Genomic DNA, 17,517 nt, shown 5'->3' on the forward strand with positions numbered 1-17,517 from the left:
TGGCCCTCTTCTGGCTTGCATGTCTGCTATTTTCAACTGAAAATGAATAATGTTATTCAACGTTTCAACCTGAAACTAATCACGTTAGTAAGCCTTAAATACACATAAGGAGTATACCATACAGGCAAAAAGTTATACATTTTTCCTATAAATCCAGTCATGATCCAGGAAAGGGAAAAGACTTTTTTTCTCCCAGAAGGATCTGACCATATATTGTATTCTGAGGACACGCTGTGTTACCTTTAACACATTGCTGACCACTTCATTCAACTGTGCTGAAGCATGCAATGACATAACTTCATTGTTCCTCTTGCCATTCCCTCGCATTTTCCCTCCATAGCCCTGATGGACCCCAGTGATTATCTGCCACTACAGAAACCTTGGTATATTCTTATTGCATGAGTAATTTACTCCATTACACAGTGCAAGGCACTCCTAACTCCTAAAAGACCTACCGCTTCAGTTTAGGTAATACTAAGTACAGAGTGTCCACAGCAATGGCAGAATGAAAATGGTACAATGTTCAGTCCCTTTCAGAAGGTGAAAATGAATATGTCCTCTAAGGTTAATCTGCTTCTTAATACTCATTTTTTTGGCCTCCAAATGTTGAAATGCGTGTTTTTTTCTTGGCGTTTTCAGAGTCTTCCTATAAGGCAGTCAGAGACAACAGCTGCACTGGAGCACCATATCTTTATGTTTCAAACTCCTTAGCATTATTTAATAGCTTTGTATATGTCTGTTTAATGGCATCATAGAGGACACATTGTCATCATGATTTTAAAGAGACATAATCAGTCCATATTTGCCAGCTTAACCCAATGGCAACCATTTCTCCTTTCAGATTCTACTTAGGGCTAATAATGGGACTAGACGGCAAGATTCTTTTATCATTTTATGGAAGTGGAGGTTCTGTGACCTTCAGGCTCTATTCTGTTAGGGGATATTATGTTTATAAGGGATTTCCTATTAAAATATATATAATTATCTCTTGCCTTACATTCTCCAACTGCACTAGCAACAGCAATATATGGAAATTTAGCTCTCCATCAATATTTATGAAATTACTCTGTTGCTTGTCACTCATAATTTTAATGAAGAAAATTGCATCTGATCAGGACAAAAAGATAACCGATTCTGGAAAGACATAGAACCTTGATTGTATCTCTCTGCTTATCCCAGAGACTAACACCATAGCATACGCAGTAGACATAAATGGTATATTCATTTCAGTATATTAAAGCATGCTACATGCTTCACTGCTGTGTTCACTGTAAGTCACTCAGACTTTACAAAATGAGTCAGTTCCCTAAGCTTTGCTAGCTAATAGTGTTTATGGTTGAGTGAATTGGATTTAGTTCCATCTCAGTGTAACACATGATTCTAAATATTAATTTTAAATATTTTTACACGCATTGAACATTTTGCTTTTGTCAGAAAATAACTAGAGATGTGGACAAAAAGAAATAAATTCACTACTTCAGTATTTAAGAAATAACTCTTTCTTATCTTTACTATTATTTCAATGCTGGGCTTGGTGTGCATTTTCTTTTTCAATACATTGTGTTGTCTCTGACTGACTTCAAAAGACTAAAATCACAATATAATACCTCAGAATCTATTTTAATCTCTTGTATTTCCATTCTTCATTGGCTAGATTCTCGCTTGCGCAAACTGGCACTTAGCAATGCTGTAGCTATGGCTGAGAATTTGGTCCTTTTGTGTTCTTTTTCTGTGTGATATCCTTTAGATCTTTGGGACTTTTTCTGCATTCAGTGTTTTAGCATGAGGTTTTCACCTCCGTTTAAAAGAGCTATGAGAGTTCAGAAAAATAAATGCTAAGTGGAAGCAATTGCATTATTAAGAAGCACTGAAAGGTGAAGAAATTAAGCCCATGTGGAAATGCTTCAGATTTAGATATTTTTCCCAGTAGGTTTAGTTACATTTACTAACAGGATTATACTCCTGAATGGCAGATACATCAACTCACTCGCCTTCAGCTTTCCACCCCAGAGCCATTGTTTTTTCCCACATTCAAACAGTTACAGAACAGAGGAATAGAAAAAGTAAAGATTTCATTTCTCTCTTCAATCTATCGTTTTGAGTTGATTACTTTTGACACCGTATTTTGTCTCAGTCATTTGTATTCATAAAATCATCACCAGTAGAAATTCAATTTGCCCCCTGAAATATATGCGTATACATGTTTATGTGCATACATATACACACACGCATGTACAAATACATATGACTGATGAACGGGCAGAGTACTGGGGCCTAAGATTTTCCAGTATCCCTTGGACCCAGAAATGTCCTGAGCTACTGCCAAGTACTACAAGATCCGCTTGGTTGGCAGTACTGGGGCTGCTTGACTGAAGTGCTGCTGCATAAAAGCAGTGGCTGACAGCGGCATGCAATTCTCTGTTGAACTCAGTGCTCCCTAAGTGAAGCTTGAGGCTAGCTAATGCAAAGAGATATAAATTTTATTAACTGAAATAGGAGAGGACAGAAAATATTTTGATTTTATAGAACACCTCTGATACTGAAGTTACCCTTCAGATCCCTGCAGAAAAGCAACAGATGCGTTAATGATGGCAAAGGCAAACCTTGAAGTTGATGTGTGTTTAGCAACAACATGAGACAGAGTACTTAGAAAAGGGAATGGTGGCTGGGGCACTAAGGTTATCTCCTACTGCCTGGGACAAAAAGAAAAAGAGGGAAAAAATAATATATGCTTTTAGACGCTAGAGCAGAGCAGATAGATAGTTTCCTCTTTAAGTGTATGCCCATAGAGAGAGACAGCCTCTCTCCAGAGCAAGGAAGCCCTACAGACTGCATGATAGGCTCCATAAACCAGTTAAGGCTAAGTCCAAATTCAGGGCTTGAATGTGTAGCCCTTTAGGTCAGCAGTAAGAGTGGCATCAAGTGACACTGGCACTTGTAAAGATTTCTAGCATACTGAGACAGCTGTAAGGGAAAACCTGGTAGAAAAGCTATAAAGAGATAACATCATATCTTTACAAGTAGCTAACATATCCCATTAAATGAGCACTGAGAAGATATGAGTTTTCTCATTAACTAGGCATGAAGTTTTCCCTGGTGCTCCCCTAACTCTTTAAGTTATGTTATCTCTTCCAAAAGCAACAGAATGTCTTTGGTTACTTGTGGGACTCCTACTACCCACCTTAATTATGGCAGGGAACTCTGAACTGTCAGAGGCTATAATTACAAATTCCCATTTTCACAAACAGGTTTCAGTAAGGAAATTACTGGAATCAAGCAGAACTCTTTCATTTAGCAGAGTGAAATGTATAAAAAACAAATCTCTGAAATGCATTTTCTGCAGGACTTCCTTTTTAAAGGCCAGCTGGACTGTATCACTTCCAGTGATCAGCAAAGGCAGAGAAGAGAGGGAACTAAACATTTCACAGCTCCAAAAGGACAGGCAAACAAGAAGTCACTTCCAAGACAGGTACTGAACATCTTTACACTTTGACCTCAATATGATTCTAATGCACGTTTGACTGAAAAATGGCAGAAGTGTTTCACCTTTTCTTTATAGAAGTCAAGCCCCAGCATTCTGATTTTAGGAGTTTCGTAGCCCAGAGCTCACAGCTCCATTCTGAACACAAGCATGTCAAGCAGCAGCGAAAATTATCTCCCTGTTAATTAAACTTTGCAGCAAGAGTAATGCTACTGCGATACTGAGTAAGTGCTGAAGACAATCTAGCATAGAATATTTTACAGTCTGATTAGAAATAACCTTTTTAGGACCTGCTTTACTAGATGAGGCTGACACTCCACCTAGTCAACTAGCGAGGCTTTGACAATGGCCTGGGCTGAAATTTTCAGAGGTTTGTACTTGCCATCTTGTTATATGTAGTTGTGAGCCGGTGAAGGAAGTATGCTATTACTTCACAACCCCAGTTAATCATCTTATGCTTTGGAGCAAAAGCTACTGCCCACACATGCAAATTAGGCATGTTTTTGTCCAGATTCTGGAAAGCCCAACTTTCTCAGTCTCTTCATTGCTTGTTTTTTTCTATTAGGGTTTTCTGTGGTGTGAACAGAGATTTTCATAGACTAATGCCAAATTAATGGGAATGCCATCTCTGTTCATGAATTTGAATTTTATTGATGTTCAGTTTTATAAGGTTGCATTTTGGTTTACCATGAAGGCTAGAGTAGAGCACCACATCCAAAGTCATGTGAAATCTCCCCATTTCTTCCTCCCTTCAGGGTTAAGCAACAGGGATATATAGTTATCTGAAGGTCTAAGGAATCCCCAACGCCTTGCAAAAATCTGGGCTTCATAAAGCTAAGATGAATTTTCAGGACAGTGAGCAGGCTTGCCCATACGCCATGGCGTTGCCCTGAGATTCCTCTAGAGAAGATAACTGTATTTCAGGCCTAGGGAAATATTCCTTGCCAGAGAGCAGAGAAACCTGCCAGGTTTTCAGTGGGCTATAAATAGAAGAAGGAAGAAACTCTGTTTAAAGCTTGGAGGATCTTCAGCCTATTACTAGCAGATAGATTGCTAGCACAGCACACTCAGGGCCGTATCTATTAACCAGAGCTACAAAAATGAGAGGGTGGTAGGCTTATTCGAGTTTAAATCACAAATTAACTTGTCCCTTGTAGTCCTTTCATATAAGAAAGTGTCAGGCCAAAAAACACTTCTTCACTCTGTGTCTGTTACACCCTTTGCATTTCAAAGGGGACATAAGAAACAACAATCTTGGGAATTGCCTGTGGTACAGCAGAAGTAGGCATCACTCTGCATAGCCACAAATGTGAAACGAAGTGAAAAAAGTCTATGATGACTTAGAACAGCCTTCTCATTTTTACTCAAGAGCTATTACGCTGTTTTGGCCTTAGAAGATTGGTTTTCATTTGTCATGATTTTGAGAGTTTTTTTTGTTGTTGTCTGGTTGTATTTATAGAATCGAATGCTATCATCTTAACATTCATTAATAAACAGAAAAAATAGTTCTTCAGTAACATCCTGGAAACCTTGGATAGCATGTTTTGACAAACAAACCGTTTGCTGAAAACATAAGGTTAAGAAATAGAAGAGACAACAGGATTATTTTAGGAGTGAATATTGTGATTTTAGTGCGCACAAAGTAAAACTCTTTTTTTTTCCGTCAGAAAAGAGTGCAGGCAACTTAGTTTAACTGTCCACTTTCTCTAAATGGGGGGAGGGAAAATGAGAAAAAGACTTCATCCAGCCTCTTACTTCCATGCCTTTTTCCTCTTATATGCAATGTTTGCTTCTCTGTGAGCTTGGGAACACAAGAAAAGACCTTGCTCCTTCTTTTACTGATTTGTAGCCTTCAGCAGAGAAGGACCTTTCTCTTCCACTGCAGGGAGCAGAGGGAAAGTAGTCACATAGAAAGCAGAGATGTCAGATCCATCTGGACCCAAGACAGTTCTCACATTACACCCTCTAGCATGTAGGAGCCATCTCTCTCAGATACTGGCAAATGTGGGTCATCAGTGGTTTGGGTTGCATGCTAAATGAACACCTGACCCAAAACGTAGATTATCCGGATCATACTAAAGGGCCCACCTTTAGTCCCAACGCAGACACTGCTTGAGAATCAGACACTGATACGTCTATATTTGTGATAAGTAGCTAAACTCCCATTATAGCAGAGAGATCTAGTTGATACTGATCTCCATGAAGCCTAGGGAGCAGACAAGCTTTGTTGATAAGCTGAATCGTACCCTGGGCTCCCTAGACTATACCACGTAGGTTTTCTTTGACTATAAAGAGAACGTAGACACATAGCTCACACATAGACACACGAACTTAGATATCTTAGACTTGATCTGAATCTCAGCTCAGATGGTAGATACATTTTAAAAAGGGATATGCACCCTGTTCCTATCACAGACAGGATACCAAAGCTGAAGGCCTCTTTCTGGGGATCCTTAGTGTCTCTCTGCCCTTCTGGGAAACGCATGCTGTGCGCCCAGCTCAGAGGCAGCAAGTCAGATGGAGGAACTGCTCGGAGAACTGAGTGAGAGTTACGCTCTCCTTACCCCCGGCAGTGTCTGATGAGAGCCCAGAAATAGGTCACAAAGTATTTGTGCATTTGATGTTGCCAGGGAAAGCAAAACCTTGCCCTTTTAAGTGTATTCACTGTTTTAGCACAGAGGATTAAAATCTTTTTCTCCATTTTGCTGTAAGTAGCCTTGACATCTAGCGGATATTTTTAACCCCATTACAGTGAGCTACAAAGCAAGCACAGTATCACAGATCTTGCTGCTGTGGTCCTGGGTCCTTCCCTGTGCCTATCCGTCAGGAAGCAGTTTGCTTGCAGCATGTGCCAATGCATGTATCCAGCCATTTTCCCTGTCCTTTAGTGTTCTTGTCACAGCCACAACTGTATAAATTAAAATGCCTGTTCCTCGTTTTACTGCCCTTGAGGTGATAAAAAATATTCCTGAAAGCGACGGTTTCACAACGACTGATTTCTTTTTTTTCCCCTCTGAGGGGCTGGAGGGGAGGTTGAGTGCCGGCACGCGGTGCCTCTGCAGTCCTCTCATGTGGAACAACCACTTTTTTGCTCAGCTGTTGCCATGGTGACTAAGCTGGACGGGTTGATCTGGCCCTGAAAGGTGCACAATACCAAGCAAGAAGTCCGTCAAGCGAGAGGATGGGAAAGAGAAAATGGGAGAAGGGAAGGATCTTTATTGTAATACTTTGTGGCCAATGTTTTCAGCTGGTGAATTTTCAAAATATAAGCCAGAAAAAGGCAATAGGTAATTTGTATTTTTCAGACTTAACCGTTGGTCTCAGTTATTTGGTTCTGTGGATTTCAAATACAGGCTGATGTCTATGTATTCTATAACACTAATATGCATACACAGTATCCTTGTAAGGTAAGTAGCTCACTCTTGTCTTAGATGCGTCCTTTTTGTAATACAGGTCCCACACAGTAACATACAACATGAATTTCCCTGCCAATTCCAGATCTTTATCCTGTTTCTGCCATTGGCTCAAAACCATGCTGCACGGGCATGAGCCAGAAAAAACTGCTTACCACTGCAAGAATTTGAAGGAATTTAAGTTCTTTCAAAATAATGAGTTATTAACCCACGTCACTGCTGCAGAATCATTGCAGTGGTGTCAGCCACTGATACGTCAATAAATAGCAATGAAGATGAGAAGTGGAAGTAAATTTGTGTCTGTAGAGGATTGTCCTTTGATAACACCTGCAACAAGTCTGAGTAATTGGATGAAAATAGAGTTGGTTGTTCTGACTTTGGCTCAACAGGAATGGAAGTAGAGGTTCTTAATTTTAGTTTCTGTCTCTAGTTAGAACTATTCACATGTTCATTATTTGGCTCAGGGATTTTAGCTTGTTCAATTGTTTTTCAAAGATATTTCCAGAGCAAGTAAAATCCTTTCACTAGTCAGGAGAGGAAGCAAGCACACAAACTTACGGATCAAAGGCTGCTAGCAAAAAGTTAAGCAGTAAGCTGATAGATTGCTCCACGTTGATCTGGTGGGTAGTCGGCATCCGTTTGTTGAGCTGGTAGAAAATAGTTGAAATCACAGCTTCGAGGCGAGCCACATTCAGCTCTAGGTTGGGATCCAAGTTGTTAAGGGCATTTTCTCGCAATGCTTCTATCACATTCCAAATGTCCACCAGGTGCACTAGGGTACAGCACACAAAGAGTCATCAGGGACACAAACTCCTGAAAACAACTGGGAAAAGACGTCATCGCATCCTACAACGACACAGACTATGCTTGAGAAATACTTAAATGAACAAAAGTATTTTCCATCGCTGAGATTTAAACTCCGAGAGAGCTGGGGAAAAGAGCAAAGGAAACTCAAATCTGTTAATAAGCAAACAATGTATTGATATTATGAGTTGTTAGGAGTATAGCTTCAGTTCAGGAAACCATTCCTCATTGTATAAAGTAGTCAAGCAAAAATCTATTACTTACTGAAATGAGTGGAAGGTAAGCATATGCTAATTGTTTTTCTGAACCATGATTCCATGAATACCCATTCAGAAATTACTCTTAGGTATTAATTTGCATAGCAGATGGGGCTTCCAGAAGAGCCTAGGAATACTAAGTGCTCAATATATACTGCCATGGGCTTTTTTGAAAATTCTTTTCAGCTATTTGCACCAAAAGCAAAATATTTTACGGAAAAAGAATTGTAATTGAGTCAGGGCAGGCAAGCTACATTTAAAAAAAGGACTTGTGATGAAGTGATCCTAAAGTCATATTTTGGTCTTCTAAATACAGTTACCAAGGGATTTGTTAAATCTCTTTCTCTAATAAAATCCTGGTCTAGGCAGAATTTCATGGGGGCTGTTTTTGCCTGGGAGGACAGCTTAAAGGACAATCTCTGCTCATCCCTCATATTGTATCCAAACAGAAATCCTACTTGCACAGCCTTGTTATTTTGACAGTATGATCAGCTTCCTACACATTGGCATTTCTAGAAGTGGTGGACCATGAAAAACATTAAAAAAACTATACTCATTCAAAATTTGGATTTAGTTCAAACCTGAACTCAAAGAATCTCTTCTATCTTGAGTATTACCTACTTTCCTACTAAACTGTCAATAAGAAACAAATTATGAGGTTCACAGTGCAAAATCTCTTTATTAGAGGAGAAAGTGCTGTATAGTTGTTATTACTTAGTGTGGTGCTGTGTCTTATGATGTATCAAGCATCACCTGAATCTCGGAGGAGATACATTTTACTGTGGACAGATGAATTTAATTCTAATCTTTATCATTATATTTTTACTTGCTTGGTTTGCAGGCAGTGTCTTGAAGGCTGCAATGGGGCATGGTGATCTTGTGGCAGAGAAAGGTAAGCTGATACTAGCTAGAAAAATGAAACTAGATATACTGTCTTTTTACTTAGTCTACAATTTTTCCCTAGGATTCCCTAGGTATGTCTGCCTTAGGAAAAAAGATAATCTCTAATGCCCTGCTACTGCACGTATAGGCTGCAGTGCCCATGAAGGAAGATACAGCTTGCAGGTGAGTGGCGACAGCAACAGCAACTGCTTTTGGCATTAGACCTGGCACTTTTCTACTTCTTCTTACTATTCATTAGCAAATAACTGGGAAAAATTGCAAGATGCAGTTCCACAGTGACACCTAATTGTTTGTTTGGCCTTTGTATTAAAAGTAAACTTCTACACGTAACCTTGTATACTGTCAGGAGAACGTCTTAAGAGTCTTCTCCTCAATTAAGCCAGTTAGGTGAAGCACACAGCCTCGGAACTCTTCCCTTCTTCCAGTCTAGGGGAAGAGCATCTTCCCAGTAAAAATTCTGGCGTAGACCTCAGATCCTTTACTGCAGTCATTCCCATTCCTAGTCAATCAAATGCTTTGCACTGTCAAGTTGTCTCTAAGGTAATCTGGGTAAACGGGAGAGGAACGGTTCAAGAGAAGACAGCCTGCCCGTAATAACTGACCCTTTTGAAGAAGCTTCCCCACATGGCCAGTAAACAAGCTCAAAGGATAGACTAGGTAGGGAACAAGAGAAGTCATGAGAAACCAGGTCATCGTGTGGTCCTGGAGAAGAGAATTAATGAGTGTTTCCTACTCAGAACAACCTGGGGAAGGCAATCAAGCAAGAAATACAAAACTATACGCCAAAGATGCAGCAACACGCCTGGAACATGTGCACATATTTTGATATTTTGTGGTCTCTTAAGAGGGGCAGGGTAGGCAGAAAACAGAAGGCTAAGCATGGTGTTTCAGGCAAGTTCTAGCTGCAACTGGCTCTGAGGATGATCCCTCTGGTAATTCAGACTAAGTGGATCAAGGAGCAGGAGCTTCCACCAACAGTTTCACCAGGCTGGTTTCTGGGTGTTAGGGTACGTGTGCAGATGCTCAAACGTGACCTGTAGCTATACTCAAAAAATAACAACATAAGAAATCACGTGGCATTACAGATAGCAAAAAGGAAGAAATAACTAGGCAGAGAGCTATCCCCGACGTAAGGCTACACTAAGAAGATAGCAATCTTAGAAACAGGATCAATGGGGGTACTAGCTTAATGGAATTGCTAACCAAGGCGGAAATTACCAGGGCAACAATATCACAAATATCAAATAAGGATGTAGAATCAGCAAAATCAGAACCAATTGGAAAAGAATAAACAGGGACAGGCTGTTTATCTGGGAGTGGATGAGGGTGGTAAAGGGGAAGAACATGGGAAGGAAAAAAGGGAATATAAAGGACAACAACTCTTGTCATCAGGGCTGTTCAGGGGTACCTTGCAAGCAGCCCTGAACCTGATTCAGCGCAGAGGGACAAAATAGTAAGGCTGTTGTTCTTATCATATGTGTGTTTGATTTACTTCTGCAGTCCGGGGGAGCAGCAAAGGTTTCCCTAGCATTGACAAGGGAACATCCAGGGAGGATGAACGAGACATTTGGACTCCCTAACAGTGACAATGTCACACAGCAATTTCACTTTAATCACTATACTCTAGTAGTAAAAAAATACTTAAATAACCGAGCATGGAGGAAAATGCCTGGCATAAGGAGTGAAGCTGAAGTGGGGCTTGGTGTCTTTATTCTTCACATGATCCAGTACTGATTTTAAGCAGCTGTCTGATTTTCACGGGTTTCTTCTTTTCCCAATAATATTGTATTTTTCAGAAAACAGTCATATCCAGAGTTAGTTTTGATGCTGGTCCTCGGAAGGGAGATATCCAGAGGCTAGCAGAGGGGGCTAATAATATCAGTGCACCAACACATTTCAGGGAAAAAAATATTGGCTATAGTGTTAACTTTAACCTGAAAGCCTCACAGGCTATTCTGATATTCATTGGTATGCCACACAGACAGGGCACAAGCCTAAGAAAATTACTTATTGGAAATTATATTCCAGTGACAGTCCCCCACCCACAGTAAAACATTAGTCTTGAGGAACTGCTGTGCATTTGTACTACAAATAATTTTACTTGGACTTTTTTTTCAGAAACACTTTGGTTCCACTTGAAGCTGAATAAACAACAATCCTACTTCATATTTCACATTTTAGTCATGAATTTCAAACTTCTTTACAGAGGCTGGAAAGTAGTACTTTCTGTAGCAGAAAATGAAAGAGGGACAAAACCCAGGCTTTTAAACAAGATCTGCTAATTTTCAATATATTTGCTTAAATGAATGGTTAAAATTAACAAGGACAGTTTGTTACACTGCTCTATAGAGAACTCAAGTCTCTGGGCTTTATTTAAGTAAGTCAGTTGTCATAGACAAGAATTAACTTGACCTAAACTTGGATGTCAAAAATTAGGTATCTAGTGTCATCTGGTGCTCAACGCTCCCTCTAACATTAATGAAAGAAAAGGGCATCTTCCAGCAGCTGTTTGGATACAAGTGGGATGAACAGTTCCTCAAAAGTACCCCTATTACGTTACTGACCACAGAGAAAGCCTGAAGTCTAAAGCCTAAAGCAACAAGTTTACATGATATATATAACCTCAGGTCTAACATTAACCAAGATGAATCCCACTCCTTGTTCTTTAAAGATTAAGAAAAGCTGTCTTTTCTGTTCTGACTACTACATGGCCTAGAATAATTTAGGGTTTTTGTGAAATATGTATAATAAATACTGTAATTTGTAAGAAAAGCTATCAGATCATGTCATAGTCTCAGCCTCTTATTCCGAATATCTTGGTCTCGTGCAGATTGCAAATAGATGTAGTGCCCTAGCGACCACTCAGAATCCAATTTTTTTAAACGTTTACTTACATAATAAGCAGGCTCTTACATACTGCACTATGTTGCAAAGTCAACCTACCAACAGTGGGAAAAGGCAGAGGAAAACATGGGCCCTGCAAACTCTACTCTATTCGTTTGTACTATTAGGAATTTACACCAGTTTTAATCTACAGCTACCTTGAGCTTTGCACTTCTTATTCAAATGTAATAACAGAACATCAACTCTGCAAACTTCGCACAAGTTTACATTCCTCTCATTTTAATTTCCATCCTCTCCGCTACCCATTTTCTACAGTATCTGCTATGGTCATTTATTTATTTATCCACTCTTGAGATTATCTTAATCTCACTGCAGAAGGTATTTCCTCTTGCTTTGTTTGCCCATGTAATTCAGTAAAACTTGACTCTAATTTCTATGATGGTTACAAGAAGAGTTTACAGTACAACTAGCTTACAGATGCAAGAGAACTTCCTCACGCCTAAAACCTGCATAAATTCCTTCAACACAATCAAACTTAACAAGTTTGTTCTTAATTTTTTGTTGCTGCTGCTTTGACTGCTTTTGCTGCCTCAGCCACGTTTCCCTCTCAAAAGGGAATTACTTCTCAATATGAAAAAGATGCCTGTTCTGAAATGGCTCTCTAAAACTGTAGAAATCTATCAGTTGTTTTTCAGTGGAACAGGATGATCAGGAGAAAAGCTGCTTCTATCGAGCATCTGCACATAAAGCAATTCAAAATTATATAGCACAGCCCATCTTTGAGGACCCTTCAGAAAGGCCTTGCACTCTGTAAATAGCAGAGATAGATATCCCTCATTTGCCTGCTGTCTGAAAAAAATGTAGATGACTTTCACAGGCAACTGCTAAGATACACATTTCCCCTTAGATTATCTGTTACGTGATGCAAGTCATGGCTAAGATAAATATCTGCATTATTAGATCTTCTATGGCAAAAACTATCTGCTAATTTAACTTTTACGAGATTAAGTAATACTTAAACACTGCTATAGAGAGTTCCCTATTTGAGCACATTCCGTAACAGATAGTGACTAGTGAACGTAAACACAATTCAGTATCCAGACAGAAGTGGGACGACGCAGATGAGCAGCGCTGCAGATGGCTGCCCTTCGCTCCTTCTCCACAGCAATCGTTAGTAACAAATGCCTGCTTCGAGGAGACGCTGACTGAATCACAGAGAATTAAAATTAATATCCAAAAATATATTCCAAATAACAACATGTTTTTCCCTCAGTGAATCCCTTCACTGGTTAACACAATATCTGGAGAGTGATTCTTGCCACTATATTGCAAATTAATGAGTCTGTCTCTCTAGTATCTAAGTGTGAATGAAAGAACGTTGACTCAATTTGAAAAGATTTTTATATTTTCTGCAAACTGTAAGAATTCCACCATCTTATATTTCTGTCAACAGGTTAATCTGTGGAGGAGATGTACTCTGGATACATTTGGAAGGAGCAGAATTGAGGAGAAAATATGTTCTTTACTATAAGGATATATGCCAGTTTAATTGATTTTGATCTTCCTTCTTTTCTTGAAGCTTTCATTAGTCTTCTCATCCACAGGAAATCAACATATTATTAATTTATTGGCTACTTGTAACTAGTAATATTCTGTTTGGTAGATAAAGGTATCTTAATAGCCAAAATGCAATAGAAAAGATGGACTGAACCCATTTTCTTTCAACTCAAAGCAAAGGAATTAGAATTTATTTACACAGAAAAAACGCAGTCTTCTTTCCATCAATGCAGTTCTTTAGAATTACAGAAAGGCCGGGCGATACACATAATCCTTCATACATCGCTAATCTCAAAGGAGGTAGATTACTTCAAAAATCAGTTGTCAAGAAATTATGTTGCCCTAAGCAAGGCTAACAACAACAAAAAAAGTATACTGGAAGTTTAGCTTCTAAGTAGTAAAAAAATAAAATTAAAAACAGTCTGTGTGCTTGAGTTTTCCCAACATTAAACTGATTCACCTATGCAAAAATCCTCATCACTTCTATTGCATTTTTTGTACTTCACCGGAACCACGAGCTCTACACTGTTATCTTTCCATTTACTACCAAATGAACATAGAAGGGGAGACTCCAGGTAATCAAACAGGGGAAGTGACTGAAATAGGGCTTTAATAATCAAGTCAAATTTACTTAACCTACTGTAGGGCTAACTAAATCTAAGTTAAACAGGCCCAGCAGAGAGTATGATAGAACTTTGCCTTGATACATTTTCACTTGTTAGTGAATACAGAACGAACTTTTAAAGAAGTATTAATTTACATTATTTCCAAAATCTAAGTATATATTTCATTAAACTTTTATATCAGCATAGCTCTTAAAGACATGCCTGAGTTTAAACACGCTAGTAGTGTCAATTGAAATCAATGGGATTTGAATGTATGTCAGGTATTTCATGTGCCTTTCATTATAACTGAAAGATTTATGCTTCCTTGTCTAACAGTCCTAAAAATATTGTAAAATATGTTAGACGATTCTTCTTTTTTTGATTAGAATCTATGAACCTATCACAAATCAAGGTATTGGAGCCATTTATCATCTTCATTGCTTTCAAGCCCTGGGAAGTTACTCACTCTTTCTGTTTGTATCTCCCTTTCCGGCTGCCAGGAGAGTAATGGCACATAGAGCAAGGTGCATTTTCCTACCTGCTGCATCTGTTTGTGGCCAAGCTGCCCCTCAAATCAATCAGACGTAGCATGCGCGCTGAAAGCTTTAGCTGCACATCCTGCCTCTATGTACATCATTGTGCCAGCTACGATGGCCTGCAGTCTTTTACATTCCTTTGTGCCAAGTCACATCAACAAGAAAACGTACCAGGCTGTTGCTTCTGTTTAGGGCTAAAATGGAGGTGGCCAACCTTTTTGCCTTGGGAGACAAATGTATTTTTCTTAACTGGTAGAAAAACCACAGGTCCTTTCCCTGCAACTCTTGCAGCTGGCAGAGCCTCGAGCAAAGCAGCATTCAGGGGGCTGCCAGGTGACTGGGCCACAAACTCTTTGGCTGGGTATATCTGGTGACAGCTGTCACCCTACACGGCTTGGCACACCCAGACTACGCTCACTGCCCAGCTACCTGAACCCATGCTCAGTCTGTATCTGGAAGCGTCCTGTACATCCCTACTCTTGCTCCCGCATCTCTCAGGCTTCTTGACTACCTCCCCTGTAATCTGCAGCCAGACACAGTTTATACAGGTAAGTGATTTCTAGCTCAGCTGCGCATCTGCTAGGCAGCCGCCCCAACCAGCTCGTGTGTCTTGCACTACTTCCAGATACTCTGCAGGTTACTAACAGCTCTTGGGCTTGTCATCACTGTTGCGCAAAAAGGGAGAGTGGTCGGCATCAAGGTTGTGAGCGCGTATTTCAATGTGTTAATGTCAAAATATATTTCATTGCCTCTTCTTGCTATTTCACTTAATTTCTAGGTTTTGTAGATGCATTGATTGCTCAGCAAATTTTACAAGCTTCATGATTAAATTAACAAAATCTTCAGAAAACTTACTGCCTTGTTATTCTGATCCCTAAATGCTTGAATTTTAGGGGAAAATTAGATCACTACATAGAAAGAGACCCAAAATATTTAGAGGCACATGCATTAGTCGCATACAACAGCATGAAAACTTTAGTTAGAGGAGGATATATTGACAGCTGAGAGTAATCAGAGACAACATTTACCCCTTACTTAGCAACAGTCAAAGTCTTGTCTTAGGCAAGACTGCCCACATGAAATAGAATTTGTCACGGGATGTGAAGGGTAACAAGAAGGGCTTCTACAAGTATATCAGCAGCAGAAGAAAGACTAGGGAAAATATTGGCACACTGCTGAATGGGGTGGGGGGACCTTCCAACAAAAGAAGGCGGCCAAGGAACTCAGTGTGTTCTCTGCTTGGTCTTCACTGGTAAGCTTCACCTTCAGCAATCTCATGTCCTTCAGACCAGTGGGAAAGTCTGGAGCAAGGAAGATTTACCCACGGAGGAGGAGGATTAGGTCAGGAAACATTCGGACAAAGTGCACATACACAGGTCCATGGACCCGGAGAGGATGCATCCATGAGCACTGAGGGAACTGCGAGACCCCTCTGGATTATCTTTGAAGGTCATGGCGACTGATAGAGGTTCCCAAGGACTGAAAGAGGGCAAATGTCACCCCTATCTTCAAGAAGGGCAAGAAGCAGGATCTAGGAAACTGCAGGCTAGTCAGTCTCACCTTGATCTGGGAAAGTCATGAAGCAAATCTCCTGGAAGCCACTTCCAAGCACATCAAGGACAAGAAGGTAACTGGGAGCAGTCAGCACAGGTTTATGAAGAGGAAATCATGCTTGACCAACCTGATGGCTTTGCACAGTGAAATGACTAGCTTGCAGGATGAGCGCAGTGGACGTTATTTATCTTGACTTTAGCAAGGCTTTCAACGCTGTCTGCTATAATATTCAATAGGATATTAAAAGGACAAGAGGCAAATGGGAACAAATTGAAATACAGGAAATTCCATCTAAACACAAGAAAAAACTTCTTCACTGTGAGGATGATTGAACTATGGAACAGATTGACCACTGAGGTTGTGTGGTCTCCACCCCAGGAGATATTCGAGACCTGACTGGACATGGCCTTGAGCAACTTGTTCTGGTCGACCGTTCTCTGTCCGGGGGGGTCTCTTTCCAACCTCAATGATGCTGTGATGTCTATGTCTAGTCATTAAGCAAATGTTAAAGCATGCATGGTCTCTTTTACTGGAGAGGAATCAGTATTGCCCTACTGATTTTCTCTAAAGCCATTGCTTAAGTAGGCTGTGTTCAGAGTCCCTTTTCTGATTCATGCAAGCAAACAAACAAACAAAAAAACCCCACAGCTTGTTTCGAGGCTTCAGGAAAATTTGGGAAAGAGTACTCCATACCCTTAAGAGGTTTTGTATGAGGAACGCAGAGGGTCTTTATGGCACTCTGCATGCCCAAACACTCACTCAAGCTTTCATTTGAATGTTAAGGGATCTCAGAGGGAGGTCATAACTTCATTTAGTTTAATTTAGCTTCCTACCCTATGCATGGATTCCTCCTCTAACTTACCTTTTGCCTTGTGCTGTGAGAGTGTGCTGCTGTGTGGTAAGCACTGCCTCAGTGGGAAGCTGGAGTAAGGCTACCTTCTTCTACCTGCCCACCCAAATGCTGAGCACCAAGTGGGAGGAGGAGTGTGTGGAGAAGAAACTAGACATTCAGATCAGCCAACGGAAACATCTTTCTTTCGAACTACGATGTGTGTGGAGCAATTCGGATGTGTGCGGTACGCATCACACAGGACATGCTGGACGTTGTGCCAAATGGTATGTTGAATCAGCCTGTAAAAGCAGGTACTGCAACTGCACACTGCATGCACATGAGACATTTCCGGAGAGCCGTCAACCCTGGCTGCTGCATGTCTGGACATCCGTAGACGACCACCCAAAACAAAAGTACATGAGGAATAGAACTGAGGCTTTAGTTTTTTTTTTTTTTTTAATGCTTCAGAGGTTCTGCCCTCCACATACCCAGACTCGTATCCCTATATCCTCACCTTCTCTTCTGCCCGGCATGAAAAATGAGTTATTCTAAAACCTTTTGGGAGTCTAATCACTACAGCACATTAAACAAATGTGGCCTGTTGGGAGTGTCCGTCCACTCGGCCAAGTGCTATTACCGAGTGATGAAAAAGAACCATTAAAGGAATGATACACTGAAATACAGTCTTTTTATCCTTAATATGGCATCTGACAAAACCATCAAGGTGTAAG

General features: G+C 40.2%; 1 protein-coding gene across 19 annotated transcripts in view; it reads right to left on the reverse strand.

Moving 5' to 3' along the window:
- The window catches only part of DTNA (dystrobrevin alpha), a 234,673-nt gene that overhangs the window by 64,068 nt on the left and 153,088 nt on the right, over positions 1–17,517 (reverse strand). For 18 of the 19 annotated variants that reach the window (XM_068932776.1, XM_068932782.1, XM_068932778.1 and 15 more), the window contains one exon: positions 7,453–7,666. The exons of the other annotated variant lie outside the window; for it this stretch is intronic. In XM_068932776.1, coding sequence (XP_068788877.1) covers positions 7,453–7,666 — 214 coding nt within the window. The remainder of the gene's footprint in view (positions 1–7,452; positions 7,667–17,517) is intronic. 19 annotated transcript variants of the gene reach the window in all.

The sequence above is a fragment of the Struthio camelus genome, chromosome 2 (genome assembly GCF_040807025.1).
Source record: "Struthio camelus isolate bStrCam1 chromosome 2, bStrCam1.hap1, whole genome shotgun sequence".
NCBI classification, from domain to species: domain Eukaryota; kingdom Metazoa; phylum Chordata; class Aves; order Struthioniformes; family Struthionidae; genus Struthio; species Struthio camelus.